General features: G+C 54.2%; 1 protein-coding gene across 1 annotated transcript in view; it reads right to left on the bottom strand.

The window, feature by feature from the left end:
• Positions 1–13482, bottom strand: part of Evpl (envoplakin) — a 17563-nt gene extending 4081 nt beyond the window's left edge. The window contains exons 1-21 of the mRNA XM_021177821.2: positions 13320–13482; positions 10284–10383; positions 9765–9919; positions 9548–9674; positions 8780–8905; positions 8490–8528; positions 8211–8372; positions 7998–8105; positions 7795–7890; positions 6520–6645; positions 6018–6164; positions 5571–5725; positions 5333–5430; positions 4980–5152; positions 3644–3822; positions 3427–3565; positions 3144–3337; positions 2575–2725; positions 1047–1130; positions 826–936; positions 631–723 (exon numbers count right to left, since the gene is read on the bottom strand). Of these exons, the coding sequence (XP_021033480.1) occupies positions 631–723; positions 826–936; positions 1047–1130; positions 2575–2725; positions 3144–3337; positions 3427–3565; positions 3644–3822; positions 4980–5152; positions 5333–5430; positions 5571–5725; positions 6018–6164; positions 6520–6645; positions 7795–7890; positions 7998–8105; positions 8211–8372; positions 8490–8528; positions 8780–8905; positions 9548–9674; positions 9765–9919; positions 10284–10383; positions 13320–13417 (2661 nt within the window). The 5' untranslated portion in view covers positions 13418–13482. The remainder of the gene's footprint in view (positions 1–630; positions 724–825; positions 937–1046; positions 1131–2574; positions 2726–3143; positions 3338–3426; positions 3566–3643; positions 3823–4979; positions 5153–5332; positions 5431–5570; positions 5726–6017; positions 6165–6519; positions 6646–7794; positions 7891–7997; positions 8106–8210; positions 8373–8489; positions 8529–8779; positions 8906–9547; positions 9675–9764; positions 9920–10283; positions 10384–13319) is intronic.
• Positions 13483–18846: the final 5364 nt, after the last annotated feature.

Raw genomic sequence — 18846 nt, forward strand, 5'->3', positions numbered from 1 at the left:
AAAAGCTGGCAAGCCACAGGCACCACAAAGAGTTCCTGGCTTCTGCTCAACCCACAACGGAGACTTAGATGGCCTATTGCCAATGTGACTGATCTTTTTTTTTTTTTTTTCCCCCCTTGGTTTTTCAAAACAGGGTTTCTCTGTGTAGCTCTGGCTGTCCTGGAACTCACTCTGTAGACCAGGTTGGCCTCAAACTCAGAAATCCGCCTGCCTCTGCCTCCCGAGTGCTGGGATTAAAGGCGTGTGCCAACACTGCTCGGCTCAACATGACTGGTGTTAAGGCTGAGGACTATGGCACATTTCTTGGCTCTCTAAAGCTCTCTTGTCCCCACCGAAGGACTGCTTCTGGCTAAGGGAAGACTGGAAGGCACCCCCAGAGCCTGCCTGGAGTAGGCACAGTCTGCATGAACTTCTAGAGAAATCTCCATGCCCAGGCCTGTCCAGAAGCTAAGGCTGCAAGGGAGAAAGGTGACATCCGGGTCCAACCGGGAACAGGCTGTCCGCTGTTGTCCCAAGGTGGGCGCCACCCCAGACTGGGCTGTCCGCTGTCATCCCAGTGTGGGAGCCACCCCCAACCAACCAGGCTGCCCCCCCCCCACTGTCGTCCCAGGGTGGGCGCCATCTTTTTACCTTCCTGAGCATCTTTTTAGCAAACTCCAGCTGGCGCAGCTGCTGCTGCTCGGCTGCGGCAACCTCAGTGTAAGCCTTCGCAAGGTTCTTCTCCTGGGGAACAAAGTGGGGAGAGGGACAGCAGAGTCAGCTCCTGCCTGAGGGGCTGCAGGGCTGGTGCCAGGAGATGCTCAACCCTGCCAGGACCAGCCTCACCTGAGCCTGGATGCTCTCCTGCAAGGAAATCACTCTGATTCTCTTAGGGGCAGACACTGCCAAGGAGGGCTCTAAGGAGCAGCGGTAGGTATCTGCTTGCAGCTCATAGTCCTGAAGAGGAGGGAAAGCCACTTGTAGAGACTGGACCTGGGGGACCAGGGGCTGGAAGAGGGAGGGAGACTGGTGGGATAACAGGGAAAAGCTGAAGCACAAGTGCTCACCTGGAGGGCCTCCTGTAGGTCCCGGGTGAGGCGGGACACCGTGGCCTGGTCCTTCTCTCGCCCCAGGATTTCTTGTATCAGCCTCTGCCAAGGAGGAAGCAAGAGTCACAGGGGCTGGGGAAAGCTCCTTCCCCACCAGCTGGTGTCCCCAGCACACATAAGCAACAGGGACTCAGGGATGCCTCCATTCTCTGACATTCTTGTCTGATGGCCCTAGAGTTCTGTCTTGGCCCAGTGGCTCTTAGACTGTAGCTCTGGTGTCATTAGGCCACAGATCTGCTGGATTCAACTGTCCAGTGAGACCCTGAAGCTCTGAGGCACCATTCAAGCTTTCAGGGACCAGCCTCTGGAAACCACTGGTTATCCAATCATTCTGAACCCTGGGTATGCATTGTGATTTACTTAGAATCTAAAAGGAGGAGGAGGAGGAGGAGGAGGAAAAAGAGGAAGAGGAGGAGGAGGAAGAAGAAAGAAAGAAAGAAAGAAAGAAAGAAAGAAAGAAAGAAAGAAAGGCAGGCAGTAGTGGTGCAGAAGCAGCCAGATCTCTATGAGTTTGAGGGCCAGCCTGGTCTACAGAGTGAGTTCTAGGATAGCCAGGGCTATACAGAAACCTGTATCAGAGAGAGAGAGAGAGAACACAACAGAGAAAAGGTACCAAAATGCTCTGAGAAGTCCAGCTTCATTTTTCTGGGAAGGGCCCTGCCCCCACCCCCTTGAACGTCTGTCCTCGCTGATCCTGAGGCCTCCATAGACAACTTTCAGTCTGAGGGTGACCCTCTTCCAGCGGGGCTCCCAATACTGTAATGTTAAGTCTGGATTCCATCCTATACTTAGAAGAACCTTCAGGGTCTGTCCAGCTCCCAGGGACCAGAGTCCTTGGAAGAGACATTTCTCATCTATGAAGAGATACTTCTCATCTACCTGACTTGTTTTTTTTTTGGGGGGGTGGGGGGTTGAGACAGGGTTTCTTAGTGTACTCTGGCTGTTCTGGAACTCACTCTGTAGATCAGGCTGGCCTCAAACTCAGAAATCCACCTGCCTCTGCCTCCCAAGTGCTGGGATTAAAGGCGTGCGCCACCGCTGCCTGGCTCTACCTGATTTTTTTCCCTCAGGTTTTTTTCTTCAGGTCACTTGCCCTCACAGGTGTCCACCAGGGGGCACTCATATCAAGCTGGTGGCTGGCCTGTCTCTAAAAGCTGCAGGGATGGACTTCCCCAACAGGTGGTGTGCCTGAGGGTGTGGCTCTGTACCCTCCACTCCTGGTTTCTCCCCATCAGCCTTACCAAGGATGAAGAGGATCCCACCAGGGGAAGGCGGTGTTGACAACGCTGTGGAGGGGTAAGGGCCACCCCACCACTACTTCCTGATCTGACCTATGGCATCTCTTGCTTTTGAGCCTTGGCCTCATGTATACAAGCAGCTGCCCCTGCTAAGGAGGTGGCTTTGAAGAAACAGGTATCCGGAGGCCCCAGCTCGAGGCCAGGACCTGACGCAGGTAATGTCCATCCCCACAGCCTCAGCGCCTCACCTTCTGTGCTTGCAACTTGTAGGCAATCTGGCTTGGCCCGTCGCTGGGCTGCACCCGGTGGTGGGGCAGCTGCTCCAGCCAAGAGCTCAGGTTGTCCCTGCTGTTCCTGAGCTGCTGGTAGGTGAGGCTGGCATCCTGTAGTATCTTCTCCCTGCCAGGAGACAAGGTCCCATACAGGCATGAGAAGCTGGCCTCCATCCCGAGACAGACCCGAAGGCCTGAGCCTTGCAGGTAACAGAGATTGTGTCTGAGACACAATGAACGGTGCCTGTCTGGCACTCATTTCTTTTTTCTTTTTGGTTTTTCGAGACAGGGTTTCTCCGTGTAGCCCTGGCTATCCTGGAACTCACTCTGTAGATCAGGCTGGCCTCGAACTCAGAAATCTGCCTGCCTCTGCCTCCCAAGTGCTGGGATTAAAGGTGTGTGCCACCACTGCCCGGCCTGCCTGGCACTCATAAGAGAGGGAATTAAGTATAGTTATCCCCATTAGAGGCAAGAAAAGAGCCCCAGAGGGGTTAAGTCACTAGCTTGTTGGCAGCGGTGCCCGGGAACCCCTTCCTTCTACTTACCTCAAATCCAGCTGGTCCCCCACGGCGTGGTAACGGTCAGTGAGGGCACGAACCTGGCGCTGCTGGCGCGGCAGGTCTTGGCAGAACTCTTGGAAATTGTTCTGCAGTGCCCCGCACGCATGCTCAGCGGCCTTTAGCTGGCGGTGCAGCCCCAGCACACAGGCCTGCTGCTGAAGGAGTTCTTTCCGCTGGCGCTGTGGGAAAGGGAGCAGAATGGAGTGTGCCCTAGGCTCCTTGGGAGACGCAGACCACTCCTGTCTTCCCCTTCTCTCAGGAACCCTACCTGCAGCTCGCTGATCCTCTCCTGCAGTGCCCCAGAGCCTTCGGGGATGGGGCCCTCAAGTGCCAGGGAGGCTTCAAAGCCTTGGATGACCCTGTCTGCCTCCTGGATCTGCTTCTCCAGGCCCAGAGCAGCCTTGGCTCTGCGGTGAGGAAGCAACAGTCAGTCAGCTCAGTCACACACTCCAGTGCCCTCTAGACGGGCTCTCCCTGGCACTCACTTCTCCCCATAGAGGTGGCACAGGCTCTGCACATCATTGTATCTGTTCTTCACACTGTTGAGAACCACGGGCAGTTGCAGGGCAGCGGAGCCCGTAGGTTTGGTAGACAGAAACGCCTCACACTCCTGCTGGGCTGCCTCCTTCTCCGCTCCCAGACTCTGAAGGCACTGTGCTGTGCCCTGGGTCAAGGGTGGAGCAGGCAGAGGACACCGTCAGGGATTTCTGGGTCACCTAACCCTATGCCTCTGAAGGCGTGGTCCAAGTGTGGGGCCAGGCCTGCCTCTTCTTGTCCCCATGGAGATAGCCGAGGGCAGAACAACCTTTCTCAGCCCATAGCCACACCCCTGGCCTCTTCATCCGCAGAATGATGGATTGGGAGGTATATTCTGTGTATTAGATCCTTAGCAACAAGAGCCAGGCACACCATGGCCTGGCGTTGCTACTGTCAGTGTCCTGGTCACTGTCAGCCCAATACCTTGCTGTTACTTTGAGCTAAGCAGGCAGAACCCTGACTCACAGTTCACTCAGGGCAGCTACCTTCTGTCTTTCATCACAATTAATTCACCTATTTTGGTGTGGCAGGGTCAGCCACCAGCCTCCGGCATCCTGTACCAGTATCCCATCTGTGAGACCTTCCAATGATCGAGCACCCAGATTCCTCCCCCTACGCCGCCTGAGCATCCTCGTGCAGCCCATGGCTTCCCATCCCTCACCCTGGGGAAGCCCCTTCCCACTCCCACCCCTGCCAGGCTGGGCTGCCCCCCGCCCCCATGCTACCCTGTTCTTACGGCATGGCAGACAGACCAGAACAGGTTAGACAACAATGTAAATGAACATGGTTCACATTTTTAAAAATCCAAACACTAATGGTATGCTCTATTTGAACAGAAACCGGTTTGGAAGGCTAACGAGAATGCTCAGGTACCTCCAGGCTTCAGGGTTCATGTGTCAGAGACACATGGTCATCACTGGCTGACTCAGTGTTTTCATCCCTCCAGGTAGGTTTTCCCTGTTTAGAACTCTCCCACTATGGGACAGCCACAGCTCCCCTGCTGTTCCCATCACTCTCATTAGAAAAAACATTCATGTGTTAGGGGTCCCTACTCTGGGCCAGGCTTTGTCACACTTTCACCTCCGGGATGCCCAAAGGATGCGGGCATCACCCCAGAGGTAAGCAAACCAAAGTCAGAATACTGACTTGACCACGGTGACAGATCCTGTCCGGGGAAGAACCAGGATGGGAGCCCTATTTTCTGAGTCCATGGCTCAGGAGTGAGTGCACCCTCAGGGCAGGGCCCTTTTTCCTGTCCTGAAGCTCTCAAGGCCACCCACTTACCTCACAGCTGTGGATGCGGCCCTCGAGGTCCTTCAGTGAAGAAGACTGGCTCAGTGGGCTCCGGGCCCAGCTCAGAACCTGCCTCTCTATCTGCCCCAGTTCCCCATCCAGCTGGGTCATCTGTGACAGAAGCGTCTGAGCTTGTGGGTCAGCGGGGGCTGAGCCTGCCGGAGCTGGGGACAGAAGTGCTAGTGAGGGTCTTATGTTTGCCTGAGATGGGCCCTCCCTGGGTGCCTGTGGGACCTGGAGGGTGGGCAGGGCCTGACTGAGGGAAGAAGAGTCTAGTCGTAAAGATGGAGTACCTCCTATGCAGCACGCCCACCCATTGGCCCTCCCTGACCATCCTCCGGTACCCTGCTGGCCAGGCTGTAAGTGTTCCACAGAAGCAGCCTTCAGGCGGCTCTTCTCTGTAGACAGCTTCTGCTTCAGGGTCTGCAGCTCCGTGGCCAGTCTGGAGAGGATGAGAGGAGGGTGTCTGTCTATCTGTCTGTCTGTCTGTCTGTCTGTCTGCCTGCCTATCCGGCCCTAGCACCCACTGCCGCAGAGGAAAGCATTGGCCCTGGTTCGTGTGGGCATCCTGGGGTGAGCTACCTAGAGACTTTGGCCACAGCCTCAGGGTCTGGTGCTGGGATGCAGAGGCAGGCAGCTGGGGCACTTTTGGTCTCTCCTCCAGGGCCCTGAACCAGCCATGTGTATGGGTCAGCATTATCCTTGAGTGTGTACCGCTCTCCCCGGAGCAGCTGAACCTGAGGATGAAAAGGAACTCCAGTGGGATTGAGGGTTGGGGACTGCAGAGGTGGCTAGGGTCAAGATGGGTAGGTGAGACAGCAGCTGGAACAAGGCTAGAGAAGAGGTGGGAGGGGCTGGGGTAAGGACAAGGACAGGTCAGAGGTGGGACAGGTTTGACAGGGGTGGGGCTGGGTCAGGGAAAGAGTGAGAAGAGGAAGGGACAGGGTGGGGTGGGTTAGGGACTGAAGCAGTGTGGAGAGGTGGGGGACAGAGGCTGGGGTGGGCGAGAAAAGCAGGTGGGGCTCATACTTCTCCCGAGTCCCAGTCACAGATGCTGTCCACGTGCCGGGGCTGCTTGGGTGGGTTCCTGCGCTGTGGCAGTGGGGCCACCTCCTGGCTTCGCTGCTGCAGATCTCCAACAGCCCTCTCTGCTATGGCCAGCTGCTTCTCCTCTGCCTGTTGGGAACCCAGGCAACAGGAGCACAGGCCAGGCTATAGTAGAAGCCACCTGCCTCCCTTCCATCTCCCAAGAGGAGTGTGGGCTTCATCAGGGGAGAAGCTAAGTCAGACTGTCTGTGGATGGATGGAGGGTACAGATGCTGGCTAGAAAGAACCACACAGGGCCTTGTGGGAGGAAGCTGTGGGGACCTCAGAGCTGGGCCAGGCTTCTCTGGTCATATTACAGATAGCATACCGGAGTGCAGGAGGGCCAGGGTTCCTGCTGGAGCAGCCCCTTCTCCTGAGGACCTCTTTTCTAGAGAGAAAGCTCCAACCCAGAGGCAGGATGAACATGGCCCAGTGGGACTCTTACCTCCAGCTGTAGCAGGAGTTCTGTGGGGGAGCCGGAGGAGTCCCCAGTGCCAAAGTTGTACTTGGTATCCAGGTTGGAGCTGAGCTTTGCCAGGGTCTGGCTGACTGAGTCCGCCTCTTCCTGGAACTAAGGTCACTGGGTGGTCAAGGGCAGAGCCAGGGGGCAACCTACTACCCACTGACCCTGCAAAATAGCTGGAGATGGACCAGGCTAAAGTCATACTAGGATAAACTTCATAAAGTCAGGCTCATCCCAGGCCAGCTACACTCAAATCAGCTTTAAACAACAACAACAAAAACCAGAACAAAACAGATTAAATCTCAACCAGTTGAGCAAAGACCAGCTACATCTACCCAGACCATGGGACCTTTTTAAAAGGGGGTGTCCACACATGGGACATTTTTGGCTCACTGAAAATAGCTTTTAGTGTCATACGATAATATGCTGGCTTTTGTACTTAAGAGTCTGGTGCATGCCAGTCAAATCAAGTAATGAGCTATAATACCCCTAGTTATTTTATCTTCCTTTTTTGCAATAGGGGCTCACTAAGTAGCCCAGGCTAGCCTCAAGATTGTCATCCTGCTCTCTGCTCCCCAAGTGCTGGGTTATGTGTATGCCCTTCCAGCCACTGCTACCACACTGGACACCATGTGTTATGTTTTTTATTAGTAGTTTTTTTTGTTTGTTTTGGTTTTTTTTGAGATGAGGGTCTTACTATAGTCTTGGTTGGCCTTGAATTTGCTAGATAGACCAGATTGTCCTTGAACTCATACAGATTCACCCGTTTCTGGCCTCCCAGGCACCCACACACTCGTGTGTGTAACATATTCACACACAGACATACACATGTACACATAGCTTAAAATAAAATAATAAAAAAAGGAAAAATAACTCAGGGGCAGGAGATACAACACAGTTTGTAGGGTTGATAGAGAGGCCCTGGGTTCAATTTCCAGCACCACATAAAAAGATGTGGCAGCACGCGCCTTAAGGCCAGCACTTAGGAGGGTCGGAAGTTCATGGTCAGCCTCAGCTACATCGTGAGTTTGAGGTCAACCTGGGTTACATGAGACTCTGTCTCAAACTAATTAATTAATTTTAAAAATTAGAAAAATAAACCCATTTGCAAGGGGTGAGACCGACCAGGTCATTCTTGATTCCCCTACAGGGAGTTAGGCATAAAGCCTCAGCTCTGTCTTTTCAGCACCCCTTATGTGCTACGTTGCCCTTGAACCCCGCCCCCCAACTCCTCTGCAGTCCCCACCACAGTCTCACCCTACGGTAGTCTTCCACACGTTGCAGCTGGCTCTCCTGACAGATGCAAAGGTTTAGGAAATTCTGCCACTCCATCTTGAGGGCCTCCTGGTGGACCTGGAGCACGGCAGGGTGAATGCTGAAATCCCACTACACCCACCAGCTCCCTAAGCTGTTTGGGGAGCACAGGAAAAGGGGTGGGGCGTAAGGGCGGGACCCCACACCTGGATGGGCCCAACGGCCGGGTGCCCAAGCTCCACCATGCGATCTGCGTCATCTTCCAGTTGGTTTATGCTCCGCTCCTGGGCCAACAGCTCATGCTGCTTGAAGTGCTGGGGACGATTGAAGCGGGGATGGCCATGAGCAAGAAGATGGCCCGAGATGCGCGCCTCGCCCCCCCCCCCTGCTGCCCCCGGCCTGGGCCTGTCCCCACAGACCTCATACTCTCGCCTCACGCCAGCGGGATCCGGCATGAGGTCACTCCAATCCTGCTGCAGGATGTGGCCTTGTTGATCGGCCAGGGCGCTCAGCTGCTTCGTGCAGCCTTGAAGGTGGGTGTACAGGCTGCCCAGACTCTGTCGGCGCCACGACGCTGCCTTCTGTGCTCAGGAGAGAAGGGGGTGGCAGGCCATAGTGTCAGGGCCCTCAGCAAGTGACCCTAGGGAAGGCTTGAGGCAAAGAGGTCCCACCAAGTGTAGCACCCGGTCCCAGCTCACCAGCAGATCACGGTATTGGTTCCTGATGGTGTTTGCATCCTGCCTCAGCCAAAGAGAGAAACGGGGTTTAGTGTGATGGCTCCCCACATACAGGCTGATCCCCATCAACATCGCTCCCCACTTTTTTCCTTTTCCCCTTCCCTTTCTCCCTCTTGCTCTGCCCCCTACCCCCTGTGTGCTCCAGCCCCTGCATCAATCCCCTTTATCTCTCCCTTTAAGGCCAGAATATCTAGCCTGATCGTGACGGGAGGAAGGGGGATCCACACCAGGCCGGCCGGGAATGCACCCACCGGTCCCACCAGCGTCCGCAGCTGCTGCCCGTAAGCCTCGATTTCTCTCTGCAGGATGTTGTGCTCGGCCACCTGCTGTTCCAGCTCTGCCATCCCAGGCCCATAGTGGCCCTCACGGACCAGATTCTGCAGAAGAGCCAGGTCCTCAGCCCTACCAGGAAGGTCTGCGTCCTACAGCCCAGAAAGCCCTTCCCACCCCCACCACCACCCACAGCCACCTGTGCCCTCCCCACAGCAGGAGAGACAGAGTGGACAGGCCGGGTAAGCAGCCCGGGCGAATGGCAGCTGCTCCCCATAGTGGGGACATGACTGTTCTCATGTGGCCATCAGGACTAAGGCTCTGAGTCCCATTGGTTCCCAGGATTCAGGCCTCACACTGTACTCTTGTGTTATCTGTAGCCCAAGCCTCAGTGACTGCTGCCTGGATGTGTCCAGCCAGTCCTAGGAAATGCCCCTGCCCATGGTCCCTAGTTGCCATCACAATGTATCAAAGACAACTGCTCAGTGTCCTGTGACTTGGTATGTCCACTGTCCACCCTATCCCAATCCCCCCAGCGGGAGCCTTTCACCTTCCCAGGAGGCCCCCACTTGTCACTATGACCCAGCTAAGTCCTTCCAGCCCTCAGTGCCTTCTGGAGGAAGCCTCCCCTCGACGATCCCAGGTTCTAAGTTAAAACTCCAGTAGACACCATTCTGTCTTGCTCTCTGACTGCACCGGGTGTGGCTCTGAGCTCCTTGAGAACACATCCTTGTATGGCCGCCCCTGACCTGTTTCTGCTCCAACACACGCGCCCAGTCGACCCTGGGCCCCACATCTGGCGGCAGTACCATCTTCTCATACAGAGCACGGTACTCCGAGCACTCCTGGGTCACCCGCTCATGCAGCTGCTTGATGCTGCCAAGGAAGAGACGCCTGGTGGTCAGCGCTGGGCTGCGTTCTCCGGAGATCCCCCCAACCCCTCCACGGTGAGACCAGCTCACTCACTCTTTCTCAATCTCCTCAGCCTGTGGGTGCTTGAGCCGCCGCGCCTTGTCTACATCCAGGAAGAGATCTTTGAGGAGTACCTCCGCTTCCTTCAGGTTGCGGCCAGTCTCCTGCTGGTGCTGTAAAGCCTGGTTCTGCTCACCATTCTGCCGATCCTGGTGAGACATGACCCACGTGCAGGGCTCCAAGACTCACAACTTCCCCAATGTTCTTGCTGACCTGCCTCTGCTGGACTGAGCTCTCCCCACCAGGCCCTGGGGCTAGTTGGACCAGCCCACCTTGGGGATCACCAAGCAGAAGGCTAGGGCATCCGTATAGCAGGTGGCGAGGACACCTAGGTCAGATAGCAAAATGTCCCTCTGACTCCCAAAGCAGGGAGCAGGGTGCAGAAGGAAAGCCCTCCCTTGGGCTGTGGTGGGCTGTGGACAGATCTCTCTTCACAGGAGACCCTCTGGGGCCTCTCTGGCATTGACCCTGGGGCTCCATGCCCCTCCCCTCCTGTCCTGACAGAGTCCTTACCTGTTGCAGTTTCTTCTGTGTCTCCAAAATGTCTCTTTCCACCTGGTCAGCGTTGGCTTGCATGCGGGAGATGAGCAGAGCCAGTTCCTGGGTTGCAGCCCTGGTGGATTGTCCAGGCCAGAGGACAGCCATTATGGAAAGGCCCTCTGTGCCAGCCATGTAGGACCCGCTCCCCCATCTCTCACCCCGACCTTCCCTAGAGAAAAGTCCATGGTCTGAGCTCTGAGAGGCTCAGCCTTAGATGGAGGAGGAGGGTACCGTCCCCTGTAGAGGGTTTAGAAGGTGAGAGTCTAGGACTCTGTGTGGCTACAAAGCATGGCTACCTCAGGTGCTCCAAGACCTGCCCAACGCCTGCCTGCTTCCTGGGGTGGTGGCAGGTGGCCCAGAGAGAAAGGAAATTACCTAGGACCGCCTATCTGGCTTCAGGAGAGGCAAACTGCTGACTGACTGAGGCCAGGGAGTAGAGGCAAATCCCCAGCCCCAGCTTCTCCCCAACCCTACCTTGTTTGCTTCCACTGTTCTTCTTGCCCAAGGGGCTTCAGCAGTAAGGAGATTTTAGTGACTCTCTGGAGGAACCAGGTAGGGAGAGGCCAAGAGATGGTTGGGGTGCCCCAGTATCCTCCTGCTGACTTAGGAACCCTGAGGAAGCCTGTTGCTCGGTCCCCAAGCTTCTCGCCCATGCAGCTTTCAGAGGTCCTGCTGTGTGCCTGTGTTCTGGGGGTGTGAATCAGGCTGCAGCTTTCAGAGTTCCTACTGTGTGCCTGTGTTCTGGGGGTGTGAATCAGGCTGCAGCTTTCAGAGTTCCTACTGTGTGCCTGAGCTCTGGGGGTGTGAATCAGGCAGACCTGAATAGGTACCCCTGTGAACACAACACCCTGCAGGAGTCACACTCCCTCCGGCCACAGGGAAGTGTGAGCGCCAGTGAAGAAAATTGTCTAAGTCTGTGGCCACGATGGGTCTGGTCCTTCTTATGAGTACTCAGTACATAGCCAAGGTTGGCCTGGCTCGTCATCCTGCCTCTTCCTCCTCCTCCTCCTCCTCTTCCTCCTCTTCTTCCTCCGCCTCCTGAGGTATTGAGTCCATAGGCATATGCTACCACATTTGGGTTTACTTATTTCATTTTTTTTTTTTTTTACCTTAAAAAGACAAACAACAGTAGGGCAGTGGTGGCGCCCGCCTTTTATCCCAGCACTCGGGAGGCAGGAGCACTTCTGTGAGTTTGAGGCCAGCCTGGTCTACAGAGTGAGTTCTAGGACAGCCAGGGTTACACAGAGAAACCCTGTCTCAAACGAACAAACAAAAATACCCTTCCCCTCTCCCAAACCTCCCACAAACAACAAGAACCCACAACAACTAAGGCTTATTCTATATCCCAGGCTGGCCTGGAACATACTGTGTTGTCCAGGCTGGACTACCAAGTTCTGGATTACTGGTGTGAGACATGGGTTCTTTAATATCTTCAGCACAGGTTTTGTTCTGCTCCTATGAGACAGGACCTCACTATGTACCCTTGGCTAGCTCAGACTCACTATATAGCCCAGGCTAGCCTCAAATTCATAGAGATTGCCTGCCTGAGCCTTGAGTGCTAGGATTAAAGTTGGCCTGTGCCACCATGTCTGGCGCTGAGCACAGAGGTCTCCTAGGTACTTAAAGAATTAAGCCATGGGAAGCATCCAGCTCAGTGCCTTGGAGTCAGCACCCAGTATGTATCATTTTATTTTTATGTGCACGGATGTTTTGCCTAAATGTATGTCTGTGTATCATGTGTGTGCCTGATGCCTGTGGAGACCAGAACAGGATTCCCTGGACCTGAAGATGAATGTAGAATCTGGGAATTGAACAGAGGTCCTCTGAAATAGCCAGTGCTTTTAGCCATTAAGCTATCTCTCCAGGCCCCAATCTCACTGTGTGACCCTAGCTGGCCTAGCCTCCAACATACAGATCCGCTAGTCTCTGCCTCTGGAGTGCTGAGATTAAAGGCAACGAGTTAATTTTTATTGTATGGAAGCAAGCACCTTCAAGGTAGGGATGCCAGTGTTTTGCTTGCAAGGCATTCCCAGAGGCTAGGGCAGTCCAGGCATAAAGAAGAGCTCAAGGAATTGACACCTCTGAGGGGATCAAGGAGGACATGTGAATGAAGTTACAGGAGTCAGGGACTGGAGACCAGGAGGCTTCTGGGACTCCAGGGAGAGCCCAGCCTCAAGTTGGGCCTCCTGACAGAGATGCTTCCGCTGGGAGCTATGCACCCCACCCTGGGCTGGGCTCAGTGCCTCAGGGAGACAGGTCACTGCAGTGAGAGTCTTAAGCACTGTCTTTCCTGTTGGCCCAGATGCCCAGCCTCTGGGTTGGCACCCTGATCCCTGTCGAGGTAATGGGTACCTGGATCTTTGCCTTTCATCTACACTCTTATCTTGATACCTCTGCACCCCGACCGACACCTGAATCCAGGCAGGCTGCCACCTCCTAGAGAGGGCTTGGGGCCAGTGAGTGGGATGAACGTGGTCAGGTCTCTCTGCAGAGAGCCACTGATAAGAGCATGGCACCACCACCTCCTCTCACCCCCATGAGAAAGGCCTCCTGACTCTTGAAGGAGACAGACAAGACCCAGAGTTGGGACCCGAGGGAAAGTGGTTTAGGTGGGGTGTACTCCAGCTCAGAAAGCCCTCTCTTGAGCCTCTTACTCCTGCCCATCCTGAATCCACACTCAGTCCAAGACTTAGCCAACACAAGTGCACCATCAGGGTTGCATGTCAAAACAGGGAGCCAGATTCTTCTGGTCCCAGCCATCCCTCCCGCACCTCTGAAAGGGCACCATTCCCCTGTGTCCCCCACATCCCTCATTTGCAGGAGAATGTGGGTGGCAGCAGGCTATCCATCCCTTGCTCAACTTGGGCCACAGGCAGGAGAGAGGCCCTTAGGCCTTTAGCCTAAGGACACCAAATGCCAGAACTGAGCTCTGCCGCCAACAGGTAGTTGAAACATACCTGGGCCCTGCACCACCCTGATTCCAGCACCGCTACCCAGGGCCCCGCTCACCGACTGTGCTTGTTGGGGGAGCCTTTGGGGGACCCCTTGGCTGGGGAGCCCTTGGGGGACCCCTTCCCCTGGGAGCCTTTGCTCAGCCCCTTGAACATGGTGGTGAAGCAGGTGCCGGCTCAGGCTGGGCTCTCCTGGGAGGAGGGCGGGAAGGCGACGCGCGTCTTCGCTGGCTGGCTACTAGCCGGGCTCTGGGGAGGTGGGGCGGCGGTCAGGGAAGGCAGTTTCTGGGAGGCTCCTCCCTGCAGGTGCGGTGTCTCGCCAGGCCCGGCCCGCGCATGCCCCAGCGCCCGCCCCGACGTGCGCAGCCAGCTCCTGCACAACCAGTCTGGGAGGAGAGGGCACAGCCCAGGGGCGGGGCGCCCGTACGACTCCCACGGAGGTTTGGACTTGTTACACCCACATGCCCAGCCAGAGAGCAGGGATCACACCCAGGTGGGGAAGTGGCCAGGCTGGAGCACCGCGAGACAGACTGACTCAAGCACTTGTTCAGGTCCTGGCTCAGCGGGTCCTAGAGCCGGGGTTAGCCAACTTCAAAGGCTCTTGCACAGAGGTCCACTATCAACCGGGCCCCCACCCATAGCTCGGCCTGCCAGGAGAGGTGGAGAGGTGGGGCCACCCTGGACCTTGCTCTGTCTCCCACGGAGCAGCTAGTAGACATTCACATCAGACAGCTATCTTTTTTTTTTCTTTTAAATTTGAGAGAGGCTTTTGCTCTGTAACCCAAGCTGGCAACCATGGCAACCAACCTCCCTGCCTCAGCCTCCCAAGTGCTGTCATTACAGGTGGGAACCACCATAACTGCTCTCGAATCTATTTTTAAAATGCGGGTGCCACCCAGCTGGTTCTCCATGTTCAGATAGGAACTCAGACTAGCTTCTGAGAGGCCAGGCTACCCAATGCATACCTCCTCGAGTCACGACCAGAATTGATCAGCCCTGTAGCGGAGCCCCAGCTCTCTGAAGTCCACAAGTACCCTGCTTGTTACTTTGTCTGGTTTCCAGGTAGAAAAGCCACTGACTAGTCCTTGTGGTTTCTACGAAGTCAGACAGACTGTCTGATGATCACACTGTCTTAAGATTTAGTGGCATGGGGCTGGAGAGATGGCTCAGTGGTTAAGAGCACTGACTGCTCTTCCAAAGGTCTTAAGTTCAATTCCCAGCAACTACATGGTGGCTCACAACCATCTGTAAAGGGATCTGATGCTCTCTTCTGGTGTGTCTGGAAACAACTATAGTGTACTCATATAAATAAATCTTAAAAAAAAAAAAAAAAAGATTTAGTGGCTTGTCTCTCACATCTGACGCCAAGTCAACTCCTATTTCTAGCAGGGCCTCGGAGCAACAGAAGAGGCCCAGCCGTCTTTTGGCTGCATCTCACCAAGAAGCTACTGAGCATGGCCACTGAAGTACAGAGAAGATTCCATTTTCAGCTCCTGAAAGAGGTTGCTAGTGGCAAAGGGAGCTGAAGAAGGCAGAGGAAGGACCTGGCAGAGCCAAGAGCCACAGGAAACGCAGTGGCCTGCGATGCCCACTGCTCCAGGCACAAAATGATTAGTGAGAGATGTCATCAGGGGTGCAAACCACTCAGCCTTGTCCCAGCCCTCCTCCGTTTCAATCCCGGTGACAATTTCCTTCTAAACACTAATGTCACGCCTGCAATCAGCTCTCCTCCCAAGGGGCTATTTAAGTGACTGCATAGCCCAGAGGTCTGCACTAACTACCACCTTCCCCCACCAGCCCGGTGTCCACACAGCTGTCTTCACCTTTGAGACAGGGCACTTCCCGGGAGGCAGTAGCTGTGGGAGGTGGGGTGGAGTGGTGGAAGGTGCTCAGACAGCAGCTGCTCTGAGGCTCTAACTCCTTTCCAGAAGCCCTTCAGGCAGCAGCCAGCACTGTGGTGGCCGAGCACAGCGCCCAGGCTCAAGGGCTAATTGACTCACTGCAAGAAAAAAAAACAAGAGCTGACCTCCTGGTGTGACTGTCCACTGTCCGAGGAAATCAAATCAGCTCCCAGCGGAGGGCTGGCCAGCTGCAGGCAGGAAGGCTCCTGGCTCTGATCCGCCTTGTTGTGGCTGCTCCCCATCTGAACATGCCTAAACCAAAGTGAGATGTCTACTCCAGGTTCAACATTTACACTGTCTCTCAAAGGCTTTCCATAGAAAAGGACAAAATGTCGAGCTCTTTCCCAACATTAATGATACGTCGCAATGATGCTTTAAATATATTGAGTTAAATATATTAATCCTTCCCACACCACACCCCACCTTTTAAATTTTTTTTTTATTTTGGCTTTTACTATTAGGGATGAAGTGCAGTTTGGTAGAGTGCCAGCCTAGTGTTCATGAGGCCCTGGGTTCGATATCCAGAGCTGCATAACCCCAGTGTGGTGATCCTTCCAATTCAAGACTGGATCGGTAGAGGCAGGAAGATCAGTAGATCAAGCCTATCTCTGCCTATTTATTAAGTTTGAGACCAGCCAGAGCAATAGGAGGCCCTGTCTTAAAAATAAATAAATAAGCATAAATAAATAAATAGAGGGCTGGAGAGATGGCTCAGCAGTTAAGAGCACTGGCTGTTCTTGCCAAGGACCCAGGTTCAATCCCTAGAGCCCACGTGATGGCTCACAGCCCTCTGTGACTCTAGTTCCAGGGGATCTGACACCGTCCTCCACCCTGAGCCTTGCATGCCTGGTGTGCACAGGAAAGGATGCAGCAAGACACTCACATAGAATTTAAAAAATAAAATTTAAAATAAGTAAGTTGGCTGGGCAGTGGTGGTGCACAACTTGAATGCCAGCACTCCGGGAGACAGAGGCAGGCGGATTTCTGAGTTTGAGGCCAGCCTGGTCTACAAAGTGAGTTCCAGGACAGCCAGGGCTACATAGAGAAACCCTGTCTCGAAACAAAACAAAACAAAACAAACAAACAAACAAATGAATGAATAAACAAACAAATAAATAAAATAAGTAGCTCTGTGACTCCTAGCAGGTGAAGCTTGTGTCCATAGCTCATGCTGGATCTCTCTGACATACGGGTGGGTGGCTGACCATGCTTGCTATTCCAGAACCTGAGAGAAGGATCAGGAGTTCAAAGTCATCTTCATGATTGAACTCCACGAGGCTGTCACAAAACAAAACTCTATGGCACAAGCCAGTAATGGTGATGCATTCCTATAATTCTGCTATTTGGGAGGCAGAGGCAAGAGGACTGACGCAGAACTGGATGCCAAGACCCTGTCTAAAACAGAGAAAGAAACAACCAGAGACTTAGTAGCCTAGCTCTGACCTACCAGTTGAACAGGGCAGACCCCAGGGGCCCGCCTACAGCCCCGTGGGACATGGTGGGACATGGTGGGACATGGTGGGACATGGTTTCTGGTCCTCCCTGCCCCTTGCCCTGCTTCCTCCTCTGTGGATCCAGGCGTTTGAAAGCAGCTGCGTTTCCCAGTCCCTTTCTTCCCCTGTGACTTCAGTGGCAGTGCATTCATGTCCCTAATCTGCAACTCCAGGCTGAGGTGGGCAGCTCATGTGAATCCATAGTGGGCTCTGAGGAGGGCTGAGGAGACTGAGAACCATGCAGCACAGCTAAGTACAAGACCAGGTAGGCCCCTGGGGAGCACTTGGCAAACACACCAGGCCTCAAGCCTCCCCTAGCTCAGGAGCCCTTTCAGCGGGCCTTGGCCCCTGGGAGCAGATGGTGGCAATTAATTCTCTTTCCCTGGAAGCAGGAAATTGCCCTTGGTTTGCACATAATCCGCCGCCTGACCCTTGGACAGCCCGAATGCCCTTTCTTTCTTTGTGCTCTCTGGCCAACGAAGCCATCCACCGACCAGGCCTAGAGAATGCAGCTAGGCGGGGGAGTTAGAGAAGCCTCCTTCCTTCAGTGAGACACACCAGGTTGGGCCGCAGCATCCGCATGGCCGCCTGGGGGAGGTTCTTTTGATGGTGTGTCTATAAAATGGAATGCTGGAGGCATCAAAGGAGGCACAGCCCACCTGACCGGGGCATCTGAAGTGTGTGGAGGGAGGGCAAGCTGGATGCTGCTCTTCCTTTGGGGTCTTCTACACCAAGGGACTGGAAGCAGAGTTTAAAACCTAACCGGGGCTGCCAAGGCTCTAATCACAGCACTCGGGAGACGAACCACGGTGGAAGAGTGAACCTTGAAAGTTGTCCTCCGACCTCCACACCCACACCACAGCATGTGCGCACCCCTCCTCCAGGAAGGGTAAATTAAATATGTCATATAAAGTTGTTGTTTGTTTGTCTTTTTATTTTGGGGGTTTTTAGGGGGCTATGGAGGGGTGAGACCTACATGAAACTAACAATCTCTCTGTAGACATTTGTAGAGCCTTTCCTGCGCAGAGGATGATACAGAGAGGAAGTCAGACAGGCATCCAGAGGGTTTCTGCCTTGCCCTGAAGTGTCCCTGACCATAGCTTTTCCCAGGCTCTGCAGACCTCTGGCAGCCATCACGCAAGTGTGTCTAATGCTAAAGGAACAGCAGGTTAGACTTGCAACTGGTGCTATCCAATATATTCTCTGGAGCCTTGGAGCATCAGCAAATTCTACAGCTAAATCTGCTTTCTGTCTCCTTTATAGCAACAACTGTCTTCAAGGAATAAAAACACCTAATAAATCCAGGGCAGCACATCTCTTTGCTATCTTTGGGTATTTTCTCAGCCCTCTGAACGTTCAGAGTTTCAGGCAGCAAGGGCCCGCTCTGCATCCTGCAATCAACTAGCTTTTCTGTGGTATTAGGTGTGTATGGTCGCGGCACCTGAGAGTGCGCAGGGTCCTTCTTTCCAGGACATGATGAAGCCAGCACCCCAGCTTTTTAGGAAGAAGTGCTTCCTGTGGTCTAAGGCCACTGAGGGACAAGGATTGCTCGGTCATAAGCTGTCAGCTTACTGCTCTATCATAAGCTGTCAGCTTACTGCTCTGGTGAGACCCTCAGTTGCTACAGGGAAGGATGCAGGCCTGGCAATGTCCCACTGCAATCAGGAGTTCCAAAAGTTTACTCTTGATATGAAGTACTGAGGGAGAGGCATACATCAGGTGAGGGCATGATGGGAAAAACACTCAGGAGTTTCTAAGTCCCCCCCACCCCCCCGCACCAGTGTCCCTTGTCCAAGCAGAACCCTGTCTCTCGAAGTGTCCCATCGGGTAGACTGGAAGCTAGTGAGTGTTAACAGGGATGGATTCTCTCTAGAGTCCTCTCTCAATTCAGAGAGACAGAAGACAGAAAGGACATGAGCCACAACAGAACAGGGCCCGCCCATCTCCTGAGCCTGAGGTCTGTAATCCAGACTCTGCCTGAATCTCCATGAACCCAATTGTGAGCTAATTAGAGATCTCAGCTCTGACCCGTCAGGTCCATTTTCTTTTTTCTTTCTTTTTCTCTCCTTCCTTCCTTCCTTTCCTTCTCTCTCTTCTCTCCCTCCCTCTTTCTCTCTCTCTTTCTTTTTTTTCTTTCTTTCTCTTATATATAAGAGTATACTGTAGCTGTAGATGGCTGTGAGCCATCACG

This window comes from Mus caroli, chromosome 11 (genome assembly GCF_900094665.2).
Source record: "Mus caroli chromosome 11, CAROLI_EIJ_v1.1, whole genome shotgun sequence".
Lineage (NCBI taxonomy): Eukaryota > Metazoa > Chordata > Mammalia > Rodentia > Muridae > Mus > Mus caroli.